At 43.6% G+C, this 14,793-nt stretch overlaps 1 protein-coding gene and 1 long non-coding RNA gene across 3 annotated transcripts in view; one reads left to right on the forward strand and one right to left on the reverse strand.

Moving 5' to 3' along the window:
* Window positions 1-9,573, reverse strand: part of LOC142044714 (uncharacterized) — a 112,576-nt gene extending 103,003 nt beyond the window's left edge. The window contains exons 1-3 of one of the 2 annotated variants that reach the window (XR_012654404.1): window positions 9,464-9,573; window positions 8,974-9,047; window positions 3,806-3,971 (exon numbers count right to left, since the gene is read on the reverse strand). This is a non-coding gene — a long non-coding RNA (uncharacterized LOC142044714). Of the gene's footprint in view, window positions 1-3,805; window positions 3,972-8,973; window positions 9,048-9,375 lie in introns of both variants that reach the window. The other variant, XR_012654403.1, reaches the window with a different exon arrangement.
* Window positions 9,574-9,663: 90 nt separating this feature from the next.
* The window catches only part of EGFL6 (EGF like domain multiple 6), a 41,558-nt gene continuing 36,428 nt past the window's right edge, over window positions 9,664-14,793 (forward strand). The window contains exon 1 of the mRNA XM_075057211.1: window positions 9,664-9,820. Within this exon, the coding sequence (XP_074913312.1) occupies window positions 9,750-9,820 (71 nt within the window). The 5' untranslated portion in view covers window positions 9,664-9,749. The remainder of the gene's footprint in view (window positions 9,821-14,793) is intronic.

A 14,793-nucleotide genomic window follows, 5' to 3' on the forward strand; every position in this document is an offset into this window, starting at 1 on the left:
TTTTAAGCAGTACTGCAACTGAAATGTTAAATGATAATAATCATTATAGTAAAAGTAGTAATAATCCTAACAGAGTTGTATCACTATAGATTTCCAAGAAAATCCCTAGAATTGTTTTCATTTAATTAAAAGTGTTTGGAGTTTTTAAAAATTAGATAAAATGTCAGAACTATGAATTTCAGATTGCTACAGTCTCCTTCCTCTATTTCTATAAAGTCACAATTGTTACATGGGGGTCGGTCTTGTGCTTCCCCACTAAGCTAAGATTTTTGCACTGTTACTGAGCATGCCAGTACTGAGATGCTCAAGGGGAACAAGCAAGGACGCATCCTGAGGATCCAAGTTAGCAGAAATCTACTGCTATTCTCCATCCAGTAATCTCAAAGGGCAGCAGCAAATTAGCAAAAGCTGAAAAGCAGCAGCTGTGGACCCAATGATAAATTCACTCTGGCCCCATCTGGTTTAATCCCAACTTTTTTTCATTCTTTTGCCACATGCTGAACTGTTACATTTTGATGGTTCAAGTAAAAAGGACAAATTGTTAAAGTTTAAAGCTTCAAAGCACTGAATTACAGGACAGTCAATTAACATTTAACACTTATTGATATGATAAAATAAAGGTATACATTACATGAGCTTTTCATTTTTTAAATGTAGTATTACTGAACAAACTTTAAAATCACCGGTTTTTTTCTGTCAGAAATAAAATAAACTACCAAGACAAAGGTACCATGTTATTAGGCTACCATACAGAAAGTGTTATATAATGAGGATCAACAGTGACTGAATTAGTTCTGTTACAGGCTAATGTAGTCAAGCAGCGGAAGATTTGTGCTTTAGTATGTAGGGAAATAATGAGGAAAAAATGTCTAAATCTTTTTGGCAGGAGACCTGAAACTAAAGAAAATCATGTCAAAAGCCAGGAAGTTAAACTTACAAAATTCCTAAGTAAAAACCACACAGTGATCTCTTATTACATTCATTCACAGAGCTGTTGGAAACTTCAGTCCCCAATACGTACATGGCTTGTGTAGGTATCAATTAAAACAGGCCAGGTGGGAGACAAGGGCTCACATGGGGGGCATTATGTATTGGATACTTGGTGTTGGGTTCTTCGCACAGGACTTGTGGCACTTTTCAGAGTTCAAGGTTTAATTTGAAAATGTAACCCTTCCTTTCTATCGGAAGGAATACTTGAAGTGTGGGGAAAAAAAGGGGCAAACCTAGCTCAGCTCTTCCACAGCCTCAGTAAGCCATCTTCCAGCCCACCCTTCCATTCCTTTGAGTATGAGTGCTACTGCCTCAGAGGAAAAAGCATAGTAAGTCATGGTACAGCTAGAGCCGCCTCAGTGCCTGTATTTCATGTACCTCCAGCATGCTGGGGAGACTTAATCTCCTCCCTGGCATGGGAGCTCTGGGATCTGCGAGTCTACAGAGCAGTTCTGCAGTAACTTTCAGAGGGGAAGTAGCAAGTAGGAAAAGTAGGAAAAACCTAAGCAAACAGAAATTTGGTGAATTTCCCAGCACTTTGCAAAATATGCCATTAGGAGATGGAAGTGCATGAAGAGACTTGAGGCCTTAATTGCCTGGATGTATCAATCTGAAGAAATCATTTTTCCACCCATAATCTGGCTTCAAAGATTATAGAAAAGGAAACAGTCACGCGAGAGACACAAACCTTCTCATAATTACCATAACTACTTTATAGCATAGCTAACTTTTAAATCCTGGTGAAAAAATAGCAGGAATATTGACAGTCATGTAAGGGCCTCAAAAATAATTTCACTTGTTAAAAATGATCAGCTTTGGTTTTCCTTTTTTTTCCCCTTCCCTCTTTTTTGTGTTTTCTTCCTCTTTGCTGTCACTACCATTCACCTGGAGCCATTCAACATGAAAGCCAAGAGGGCAACACCTGCAAAAAAAATGGCTCTTTATCCACAAGGAACCTGACCAGTTCCTGTCAAAAGCAGTCAGTAAGGGCCTTTGCAAACCTCTGCCAAAACAATTGAGTTGCCACTGTAAGTAGGTGTCCTGGTTTCAGCCCAGCCGGTAACAAAGCACCACGCAGCCGCTCGCTCACTCCTCTCCCCCAGCCATGGTGGGATGAGGAGAAAATATAAAGAAACGCTCGTGGGTCAAGACAAGGACAGGGAGGGATCACTCCCCACTTATGGGCACGGGCAAAAGACAGGCTCAACTTGGGGAAGAAACAAAATCAATTTAATTAAATTAAACTACAAATCAAGTCAAAACAAGGATTCTGAGAAGTAAAACCTGACCTGAGAACACCTTCCCCCCATCCCTCCCTCCTGCAAACCTCAGCCCCACTCTTGGTTCTCTCTCCCTCCTCAGGGAATGGGGGCTGGGGTCGGTTCCTCACCCCTGGTCTCTGCCGCTCCTTCCTCCTCAGGGGAGGAGGACTCCGCACTCAGTCCTGCTCCACCGTGGGGTGTCTCCCGCAGGAGACAGTCCTCCAACAACTTCTCCAAGGTGGGTCCCTCCCGCGGGCTGCAGTCCTTCAGTCCCAGCCTGCTCCCCGGAGCGGCGGCCATCTTGGGGGGCCTCCGCTCCCCTCCATGGCTGGGGGGGACAGCCTGCCGCCTCACCGCGGGCTGCGGGGGCATCCCCTCCTGCCTTCCTCCCTGACCTCGGTACCCACAGAGGGGTTCCTCTCCCGTTCCAATCCCCCACTCCCTGCAGGTTTCCCCTCTTAAATCTGCTCTCCCACCGGTGTTTCCACTGTCCCTGAGGGGCTCGGCCTGGGCCAGAGGCGGGTCCGGCTTGGAGCCGGGGGAGCTTCCAGCAGCTTCTCACAGGAGCCGGCCCTGCGGACCCTACCCTGCTCCCAAAAACACCTCGCCACACAAACCCAAAACAGTGGGAAACAGATGCTAACTTCCCGCTAGTTTTTAATACAGGAGAGCATGTGTGTTTCACTTGTGCCTTTAAAAATCACTTAATGGGCATTTTCAAAAAGTATGCTTGAAATTTGAACCCTAGGAAATCTTAGGTTCTTGAAGGCCAGAGATAACTTTCTGTAGAGATTCTGAAAATGGTTCTCTATGCCAGCTCAGTCCCAGTTTAATAGGAGTTGTCATTGATAATGATGATGATGACAGCTAATGATGATGAGTTATAAAAGAACAGTGACTTTCTTTAGTAGCTCATCTGATCTATACATCGGGGCTCATACCCACTTAACCTTACTCATAGGAACTGTACAAATGACCTAAAATGGAAGCACTCGTGATTACTGAGAGCAACATCTGATTCTTAAATTCATAACCATAAAGGTTGTGACACGTTTACTGTAAGGTTATTTCTGATTAAGCTAAAATCTATACACTAAAATTGCCTTGAAACATCTTTTTAATTTTGAAGGCAAAATATATATCATTTAGTTTAGCATTTTTATTGTAAATAATTGCAATCTTTATGACCTGTAAACCAAATGAGAATAAGTTTTTCCATTATGTGTTATTGACCAGGCAATTTTACTGGCAGTATTTTATGCATGACTGAAAGCAGCCTATTAAGCGTAGTGATGGTAATCATTTCATGTAACTGACAAGGGAAATATGGGGGGATTATTTAGTGTTAGTAAGAAACCTAGTTAATCTCAAAGCCCTATCTCCTTATGGGTTAAAACTGACTTGCAGTATTTTTAATTATTATTTTATACATGTAATACTTGCTTTAAATACAAAAGCAATTTCATACCCATGATAAAACAAGGATTTAATTTCATTGAGATAGAGGTCACTGAGTTGCAGGAGGTGCAATTTAAAATTCTGTGTTTTCTTACCTCCTCTTGCAAAGCCCAAGCCTTTAATGCAATCAGCTGCAAAGTGCTGCAATGTTGTAGCAAGAGCAGAAACCGGCTTGCAGAGTATGTCACATTTTCAGGCTTTTCACTTTGTCAGCATAAGCTCATTTTCACACGTATGTCAATGGAGGACATGATGGTACAGCTGTAGAGATAAAATACTCAAGTCAAGCAGACATAAACCTGATCAGAGTTTTTAATTTGAAATGTCAACAGCTCCATGCCAGTAGTCTGCTTACACACATGCAGTTTAGCACAAACACAGCACTGGGGGGCACAGGATTTAGTTTGCTGGGCAAGCTCACCACCAAGTTCTCCCCTGCCAGGAGAAAGACATCTTGTTCCCTGCTCCTCCCTCCCACCTCCAACATGGATGCTGGCCCTGGTGCTCACTGGAGGTCTTACTAAACCAATTTATCTGACTAAAACTGCAGATTACCTTTTTTTTTTTTTCCTTCTTTTTTTTTCTTTTGTTCTGGATACATTTTAGTGAGTTCCAGCATCATGTTAGCAGTCAGACAGGCAGCAGTGGGGGCCAGTGATGTTAGTGCATGGCTAGGAGTCAGGCAAAGGAGGAAATGAGGGGTGTCAGCAGGACAGCCACCCCCCCCAAATTCAAAGCTGTTACGTCTGCTCACCCAATTTTGGGAAACTGCACCCTCAGTGAGCAAAGCAGTCCTGTCATGGGGCCTCACCTCAGTCCAGAGATGTCAAACATAGCTAAGTAAAACATAGTTAAGACCCAAAAACTAGGGGCAGTGTTTCACGAAACAGTAACAAGACCTGTGTTCAATCTAGCAGCAGGATTAATGACTGCCATCCCATTAATTTCCCATTTTGCATTCTAGACCTCAAGAAAATATATGGACAACAGGAGCCATGAGGTCTACTTTGGCATCAGGATTATATGCAGTAAAAAAGGGGTTTTCTAAAAGCTGAGAGAGATTCCTGTAAGACATGTTATATATGACTCGCGAAGCCCCGGGGCCACTCTTATGTCAGCCTGGTATGAAACAGCCCCCGTGAGAGCTCAGGGCAAGATTGGAAGGGTGGTCCAAAAACTGCCCATTAGCTTTCACTCAGGACACAGCCATGACTACAACCTCTATAAATAGCTCCCTAATAAATCACAGGGAATGGAGGAGACCCAGGGCCAGTCCCGTTCCAGTGGGCATTGCTGTGAAATACTACTTAGCAGGGACCACCAGGGCTGACAGACCATGGGGAAGAAGATCATGCCAACTTCTGGGAGCAGCCCAGAAATGCAGTGTGCTCCCCTGAGCCCTGCCGCAGGATTTTTCCTCTCATTTGTACAGGTGTGAATGAAGGGTTATTCCACTGAAATTTGCTACTATAAAATAAATACAGATTCACTAGTACAAAATGGCAGTATTGACAAAAATAAAAACATATTCTGCAGATGGCCAAGGAATATACAGAAGTTTGTACTAGGTAGTGCATTTCCAGAGGATTCCTGTCTCTTCTGGCTGAAATTATACGAGTGGCACCAAAACCTTACATATTTGCTACCTATATGTAGGCTTACAGCATCCTATCGTTATTTTGGAATTGATTTTTAAAGAAAAACAGAGACATTGTAACAGAGTATTACTTGTGTTTGACTTTACTGACACTGATCAGTAGGCTGGGTCTCCTAATGAGTGAAAAGAAGCAAAACCTTTGTCAGGCAAGGAGTCCTTTATTAGAAAAAAAATATCTCAGAAACTTTCCTTTTCAGATACCTCTTTTTTAAGTGATAAAGTTCTTTCACATATTCTCTTTTCTTTCCAAAATTATTTTCTAGTGTTTTTTTTCTGCTACACTTTTTTGTGTTGCTGCTCCCTGGAAACAAGGTGTTGTGATACCAGGGCTCTGCAGCTGTGCTAGTGATTATGTGCTGCCATTTATACATCTATTGCAAAAGAACATTTCTTCTTCATAACTGCCTTTTGGGAAAAATATATATGTATTTTTAAATGTATTTGAAATATACAAGCTTAAAATCACACATTTTCCAAACAAATGTTAAAATAACTTAGTTTTTGCAATGAATTTGTTAACATTTTGCATAGTCATACAAATGTATGTTGAAATAACAGACTCCCTGTACCTCATTCTTCAGCTAGTAGTCCCCTTTAACACATTAACCCATCAAATGCTTCCTGGCCATGAGCCAGGTAAAAACTGGCATGTGTAAAGCATAGGCTTGGCATTTTGTGTGTCATTTACTCAGTGCAGCCTAGCTCTGTTTGCTGTGATAATCTCTAAGCATTACTGCTTCTTCTGCTTCACCTTCTGCCAGCAGTACTTTTCATACTCAGAGGAATATAGATTATATATATATAAATATATTCTATATATAAATCTGTCACATCAGGAAGTTAAATCAAGCCTGTGTGTTTTGCTTGTAACTGAAAAAAATTCAAAAGTCTAGGTGGAGCCTTTTTATCACCTCACAACTTCTTTTCTCTATTTCTACACACTAGAGATTAAAAGCATGTTGAGATTAGCAGTGTAGAAGGTCAACACTGGCAATAGTCGCTGGGGATAAGGTGGAGTGCGAAATCATAAATGTATTAATGGAAATCATGATTTACACACTGTGGCTCAGGTTGATTACAACAGGTGATTAAAACACTTGCATTCTTGTTATAACCAGGTCAGGCAAGTGTAATTTCAGAATTTTCCCAAAAACATAGGTAATAAAAGTATAGTTGGAGCCTTGACCTCTTCTGTGGCAAAGTTACGCATGTAACTTTTTGGATGGTTAAAGCAAAACCGAATTAAAATGGTGTGAGTAATATCTGTGTCCTGTTTCACTCCGTCCCATCTTTTCAACGATGGATCATGACCTGAGATGAGAATTTCTCCCCTTAGAAATCATGCAGCAAAATGCTGTGTGACAGAGGATCTCAGGAAAGCTTGGTATCTTGCAGCCTAGAAAGGCTAAACAATGCAAATATTAATATCCTAGCAAATGTAGTTGTGCTCTATGAAATCCACTGCTCTTGTTTCTCTAATTATTGTTCTAAATGAAGGACAGCGTTTCAGGCAATCATTTTATTATCTATCCACAAGTCACTCTTTAAAAAAAAGAAATATTTTTGAAGAAATATTTATGGCTCATAACAGACTACATGCATTACAATTCAGAACTGAATTCTCTTCTGACCAAAAACACTTGTCTTGAATACCGATCAATATTTTAATGGCAAGCCCAGCATCAAATGATACATTTCTATCTATTTGTCGGAATAAATGTTTGTAATGAAAACTGTGTGTCTTTGAAAACAGACATAAGTAATTGGAATGCTTTCTACACAGCACTGGTTTAACTAAAATGGAAAGAGTACTCCTCCCATACAGGAAGACAAGTCTAATGAAGAGAGTTGGAGAGTCTCAAGGTACTACTGCATTTCAGAAAGACAGCATAACAGCTGCAAGCCGGCAATGGCTTTTGTGTCCAGCAGCCAGCGGAAAAAAAAGAAAAGCGTCTTTACCATCCTGTACAGCACATAATCAGCATTGCACATGATTTTTTTTAATTAGATGTCATTTGAATCCTGGGACTAAATTTGCCATCTTTTGGTACAGCTTTTGTACAGCTCCACTCTTTAAGATGACTTAAACTTATTTTGGGGTGATATCTGTAGTTTCAGGAGTTGAAAGAAATGAGTGGCAGATGACAGCCTGGCACACACTTAAAACCAAATGTAGATGGACAGCGCAGGAAAACATCTGATTGTTTTAGGACCATTGGAAAAGTTATCTCATTCAAAATTTTTTGATACAACCATTGTGGAAACTCCTGGAAAACCTTTTTGCAGAGATTTTAGGCTGACCCAAATAGTTACCACTGCTTCAGATACCTCTCTTGAGTGTAGGTGTTGTTATTGCTCCAGAGAGGATTAAGCTGGAGTCACTAAAACAGTTCGCATCCCAGGTTTCCTGGACATTCCCATTTCCATGGCAAGGATGACAGAAGAAAAAGCTGGCCAAAGACTTAAAACGCTGAATTCAATATGCCAGCCTACAAACGCTCTCCTGCAGCATTCCTCACAATCCCTGGGGATGGCAGACAGCCAGCAGCACTGACTGTGTCAGCCATCCCAGCCTAACCTGCTGAGGCATGCTTGTTGACACCTGCTGAAGCAAGTGGGGTGACCCACAGCAAGTGACCTTGCAAGAGGCTCTCTTTTCTTTTCCTGCCTTTACCACAGACTTCCTGGGTGATCCCAGGTAAGTCACTTATTCCTCAGCTTTCCGTTCTCTTGGAAAAGGAAAACTAGTCCCTTCAAACCCCCAGTGATGTTCCAGGACTGACCTCACGCTCACAAAGGTCTATAAGATGACTGACTGGGTGGTGTGATTCAAATGCAAACAGTCAAGAGCATTAAAAGCTTTCCCTATTTTATTTTGTGTTAGACACCTTATCACTGCAATCAGAGCTATTGTAGGTATTTCATAAGAAATTTACCCAGCAAACAATGTTGGTTGGTGGTAGTGGTGGGTACTTTCACTCCAGAATTGTCCTTGTAGGTCAGAATTCTCTCAACTTCAACATTCAAATTTGTTTCAACACTACTTTTATAAATATTTCTGCTTTCTGAATCAACTCACTGACTGTGAATATTACATTGCACCTGGGATTTTTAAGTATGAATTACTACTTCCTTGTGATTACTCAGGTTGTAACTTTCCATCAAGCTGGCCTTTGTAACAGCTGCTCTTTACACTCCCTGGTCTAATTCTCGATGTGTCCAACGCCGAATGGGCTCAGAATCCGACATCCAGATACTTTTGATAAGAACACTAAATCTGACTCGATAGCTCCTGCTTTGTACCAGTGCTACGTTGTCCCTGCTGATTCTGGCTGCCCTCTCCATATGCTCAATACAGCGGAGTTGCTTCTAACAGGAACAACTCTCCAGAGCTTGGGATTGGGAAAATTGTGGAAACTGGGAACAGAGTCAATGCTTTTTGACACAATACGCTTTAGTATTTAGCAGAAACAGTGTCTAGCAAGTAGGCTAGTGTGAGCATCGGCATAAAAAAATAAAACAAAACAAAAAAAAGATATACCCTCCTGCTGGGCGCTTTTATAGTAAGTATGAGGAAGGCGTCAACACAGGCAGAACACAGCTTACCAGTATCGCACTGAAATTTTTTTCATTTGCTGGCAAACATCGGTCAGTCACATCTTTCCCAAGTTTCTCCGTCACTGCAAGAAAAGATAAGAGTTCTTAATTAATCTTGGGGGAATGGAGGAAAAAAAAACCCTAATACGAAACCCAGCACCCCCCCACATGCAAGCATTGCCCCGCAGGATATACGGGGGGGGCGGCTGCAACACCAAAAGCCGAAGGACCAGCTAGCGAGAAATGAACGCTGGGACCAAACCGCACCATCAGCTCCAGCAAGCTCTTAGCGCAGGGTCGGCTGCCTCGGCAGCTTCCCCGCGGTTCGGCCACGGAAGGTGCGGCCGCTGAGAGGCGAGTCCCGACGGTCTCTCAGGGGAAAAATGTCACCTCCCTGTGAGGGGAACCCACCGCAGAGGTGCCGCGGCCGCGCCTGCTCTCGGGACGGGGCTGAGGGGGGCACACCCGCAGCTCCCCGCCGGGCTCCCGTGGCTTTTACCGTGGCTTTTTCACCGTGGCTCCAAACCGGCGGGGCGGCGTTTCCCGAGCTGCGGCCTGCCCTCCCCACCCGGCCGCGGCGGCCCGCCGCCCGCCTTTCCCGCCCGCCGCCCCGCTCCCTGTGGGCCGCCTGAGGCGAGCGCGGCCGGAGGCGGGCCCGCCCCGCCCCGCCCGGTTTATACAGCCCCCCGTCCCGCCGCCCGCCCGCTCTCCGATCCTCCCGCCGCCTCCTCAGAGCATCGGGGCCGGAGCCGGGACCGGGGGGGCCGGCTCCCCGCGGCCGGGCGATGGTGCCGGCGCCCGGGGGAGCGCTGCTGGCCGCCCTCCTGGCCGCCGCCGGGCTGACCGCCGCGGGCAGGTGAGCGGGGACGGCGGCGGTCGGGAGCCGGGGCCGGGCTCCGCGGGTGTGAGGGAGTCTGTCGTCCACCCGTGTCCGAGGGGTGGACGTGGGGTGCAGCCCGGGCCGCTGCCTGCGGCGCCGAAGGGGGAGCGGGGTCCGCGGCGCCCCGGGTCTGTGGTGCTGAACGCCGGTCGGCGAAGGGGTGAGGAAGGGTTTCGGGCTGGCCCCGGGTGCCGCTTCTCTGGCGGTGGTCGTACCAAAGCCCCGGGGCTTTTGGGTTTTTCCTCTGGTAAAAAAAAAAAAAAAAAAAAAAAAAGTAATTTCAGGGCGCTGGTGAAGATCCAAACGATGAGGGCACCCGCACCACGTACGGAAAGGTGCGAGCTGCTCTCGTCCTCGGTTTGCTGGCGCGAACAGATGCTTTAAAACCAGCTTTTGCAGAGACAGATACGCCCCAGAAACAGAATGAGATTTTGGGAGGGGATAAATAAAGCTGTTTGCTCCAGATGAAGCCCTTCCAGCGTTCCCCCTCCCGGTTCTCCAGAAGCGAAGGAAAGGCCACAAGCGCTGCGGCAAGGGAGTAGCTAGTAAAAGGAGAATTCACAGCAGCTGGAGATGAAGCCTGCGAGATGTCGTGTGGTTTATTTGTTTAGTATCAGATTTGTGAATGGGAATGTTTATGATCAACAAGTGGCAGCGTGTTGTTCCAGCACATGCAGGGCTAGCAAGTGGTCAGCTCCTCAGGAACTGGAAGTTTATGAACTCCAGACCTGCTCTTACGGAAAGCACATTTGCTCTCAAAGCAGCTCTCTGTTTAAATACTTGTGTTAGTTATTTCTTGATGTTGCGTATTTGCATTTCAAACACTTTGAAAGGTGTCAAACTGTAAAAGAAGAGCTTTATCTCCTTCCAGACCAAAGTATGGCTTGGAGTTAGCCGAAGCCAAGAGGGATACGTTCAGTAAAAGTGATGTTATTTCACAGTAAGTAGGGAAACGTATGACAACTGCCGTAAGACTGATTGCTTTACAGCATGTCTTGTCCAAGTAGATATTGGATGATGGTGGTGGCATCTCTCTTTTCCACCAAGATTGTCACTCTGCCTTTTCCTTAGGAGGAAGGGGAAAGAAGAGATTTTCAAACATCTTGATGGAAGTCATGGATGACAAGGGATCCTAATTTAAGAGGACAGAGAAATCCTATCTGCTCTGAATAGCTAGGAAGGAGGAACAGGAAACAGTAAAAATTAGAATCAGTTTTGAAAGACTGAATTAATTATGATTGGTTTTGTCTCTCAGAAGTGTAGCTTTCATACCTGGATTTTTAACTTTTCTGCTCTGAGCACTTTCTTTAAGGAGTTCCGTGGGCACATGAAGCCTGACAGAAGAAACTGCTGCAAGCCCAAGCTAAACTTCATTTGCTGTTTTGGGAGGGACTTGCAGTGAAGCAGGACCTTTGTCATGTCAAGTGCTTGAAACTGGCTGATGGGATATCTAAGACACAGTTATTAGAAGATAATAGGTGACACTTTTTTGGTTTTATTTGATATGACTACAGGTGAACTTTTTTCTAGAAGGAAGTCACCCTTCAAATAAAACTGTGTAAAAACAAACAAACAAAACCAAAAAAAACCAACCAACCAACACAACAAAAACCCCTATGCCTTCATTTGGCAAAGTGTTCCAATGTATCTCTGCGTGACATACACTCCCAATAGTTTTTAGAAATTTCTTTCAAATTGCTAAGTGGAGAGCTACCATCTTTTTGTCCTTCTGAATACACCAGTTGGTCAAAATTTTAGGTTTGGTGCTGGTTGTTTCTTGCTTGGAACAATGCCCAGAAATTTTTTTCAGAGAAAAATGAAAGAAATGGATAATATCCTGTCTTTGAAATTATTTGAAAGCTGCTAATAATATAATTGAGACCTTCCCCCTGCACTACCCCCAGCAGCAGGCAGCTATTGGTGTGCACAAGAGCTGACCAAAAGTGTCTTGTAGAGATCTTATGGAAACAGTGCACTAAATGTATTCAGCAGCTGTGTCTTGAAGCCAAAAAAAAAAAAAAAAAGTAGGTAAAAGCTCATAAGTGTTCCTTCCCAGAGCAAACTTTAGTAAAAGACAGAATACTGATAGGACCTGAAAACAAAGAACTGTATTAACTTAAACCATACCAGACTTTGTTATCTACCTAGCTGGTTAAATCAGGTTTTTGAAGACTTGTTCGCTCATCCGCTGCAGCTGCTACTGTCACATAACTGTTCAGGCAGGTCTTACGCCACTCATGATCACTGGTCAGGAGAACACGACAAGTAACTTTTTTCACTGTTGGGATTTTTACTTCTTTTTATTTTAGCTGTTACTGGTAAAATGGCTGCTAGTGAGGATTACAGTCCAGCACAGCTATCAGCCCAGTTATTATATTCGAAATTTTTGACTGCCCATTGGTATAGAGACATTTTAGTAGCTTGGATTTGGCCTAGGTCATAAACTAATTTTGAGAAAATGATGCAATGTAAAACTGTTTTCTTATTTTGTAGAATGAAACAACAAAGTGGGGGTAAGGGGTGGCAGGGACAGTCTGTTGGACAAGCAAGTCCCAACATTCAGGTGTGCTTTATTCCCGCTTTTTCACCCGTTATTGTACTTGTAATATTTTCCTTTGCAGTTGTTTGTGCATTTAAGCTATTGGGCATATCAATCCTACCCTATCAATCAACTTTGCTCTGCTGAAAGATCTACCTAGCCAATTGATCAATGGAGCAGGTGAACTTTCGGAACATGTTTTATTGTAAATACATGTTTTCTTTTTTAAATATCAAATTGAGTAAATCACTGCAAGAAGTCAAAGGTACTGTGTAGTAGTTTAAGGTCTGTCCTCCCATCACACACCAGATTTATTCTGTCTGCTGCTCACGCCACTGTAGGTATAGAGTTTTATACTTACCTGGTCCTGGCCAGTACCTGAATGCTTTGCTCTGAATTGGTCCAACTTCTTTTGGGACAGGATTCGTAATCTTCATATTACGCCAGAGAGGAACAACTTCTTTCAGCAGCAGTTGAATGAGTGGGACCTCACTTCATTCAGGCCTATGTTTGTATCATTACAGGCAACATTAGATCTTTCTCAGTTTGTGAAAGAGACTGTGTATCTTAAAATTAGGTGGGAGTTGTTCCCCTGGTTCTTCAACGCTCTTCAAGACTCTCACCCCTCTTGTGGCTGTGTTTGTACTCTTGTATCCCCCCAGAGGATTAATGGACAGCAGCACAAGAGCAGATGGATATAAATTGGCCTTTCTCTTAAAAAGCTCTTCTTTCTCTCTTTTGGAGCTGCCTGACATGTAAAAGGAAGCAATCGGATCCCCTCTCAGCTTTTGGTTTGTTCAACTGAAGCCAAGTTCTTCTCTGTGAAATAGGTCATTCTTCATAGCTTTCATCATCATATATACCATATATAATTTACATTTCTCCACCATGGATGTTAACTGTGCACAGTACAACCTGATAGAGCAGCAGTAAAGCTTCCCTGGAATTTTAACTGAAACACCTGAGGGTCCTACTTACTTTATAATGGTGCTATTGGCTCACAGTGATCCTGTGACAGCTAATAACGGCCAGCTCGCTCTTTCTGTCACCTCAGCTAAGGCGGCCTTGGCTTACTGTAGAAGTTCTTGTTATTCATCTTCAAGGTTCTTTGCTAAATGCCATCCTACTGGTTTCAGCAATGTCATGGCCGCATAACATTCATTACTTCTCTCCTGCCTGGGCACCCTGGACGGCTCAGTCTGCCACTTGTTACCATTAGCACCAGTGCTGTAAGCTGCTGACTCTCAGAGGACAGAGTTCTTTTTGCTAGAAATGTGGAGACCGCTCTTGCCACTGACCTGCACAGCGATCTGACCTGCACAGTCTACCTTTTCTTACCTTTCTTCTTCAGTCACATATTTAGGCTGCAGGTTCTTCAAGGCCAGTTATTGTTTGCACATTGAGCAGATAGTGATAAGCACAGCAGGCTTCTAGGTACTCCCTGTGAAATTCTACATGAATATCATATAGGGAGGGATCAGAAGCGTCCTGTGCCTCCAGTCTGCATTACTTCTCCCACAACATCCAGGAGGGTCCATGTGACATTCTCCCAGAAAGGATCTGCCTGCCTGGAAGGATCTCCTCTTTTTAAATTTCTTTCTTTTGCACAAAACACTGAACTCCTGACAGCAATAGCTGAGCTGATGGCTTGTGGTTCTTCACGGGTCGGAGGGACTAACCTGGCAAAACTGGTTTTCCTCCCGGATTTTGGGATCCAGGTGAGCTGTCAATGATTGAGTTGACTTTCTCACTGCCAAAGGTAGGCTTTAACTTGATGCTTGTTGTGGAAGTCAGAACAAGTGAAAGACCTTTTCCGGGGCAGTATCTATAAAGTTCAGCTGTGTTCATTTTAGTTGGAGTTTTACGGAACATTTCCCAGTTTTAAGACAAGTTTGTACTGAAATCTTGTAAGATATCGTATACTTTGTAAAGACACTTTCATTTGATTTTGAAGTGAAGTATTAAATAAAACATTACTGAATGAGTTTGTCTTCCTGTGAAAATGAGCACCTTTTGGAAAGTAACGAGATCCTGCTTCCTCCAAGCTTTAGGCATCTTAACCTTCCAGGGGAGTCATAGCACTATCCAGCTGCATTCAAGGGAATTTTCTGGGATGTAAACAGAATATACGTTTACTATCCAGGTGAATTCAAGGGCACTTTCTAGCATGCGAGCAGAACGTTATGCGCAAAGCACTGCTGTAAGGTGATAAAGCAATGCCTTTATTGTGCATCAGACTAAAAAATGCCAAAGTTCCTTTTCCATTTTTTTTCCCCACCATGGGGATGTTTGTTTGCTGCATATTGTCCCCCTCAATACCCCAAATCCCTGACTATGAAGCTCTCACAGATAAGGTATTTTCTGTGTGAGAAACACCACTTTGGGCTCTTTGAAGAAAGTGAATTTTAAA

This window comes from Buteo buteo, chromosome 25 (assembly GCF_964188355.1).
Source record: "Buteo buteo chromosome 25, bButBut1.hap1.1, whole genome shotgun sequence".
Classification (NCBI taxonomy): domain Eukaryota; kingdom Metazoa; phylum Chordata; class Aves; order Accipitriformes; family Accipitridae; genus Buteo; species Buteo buteo.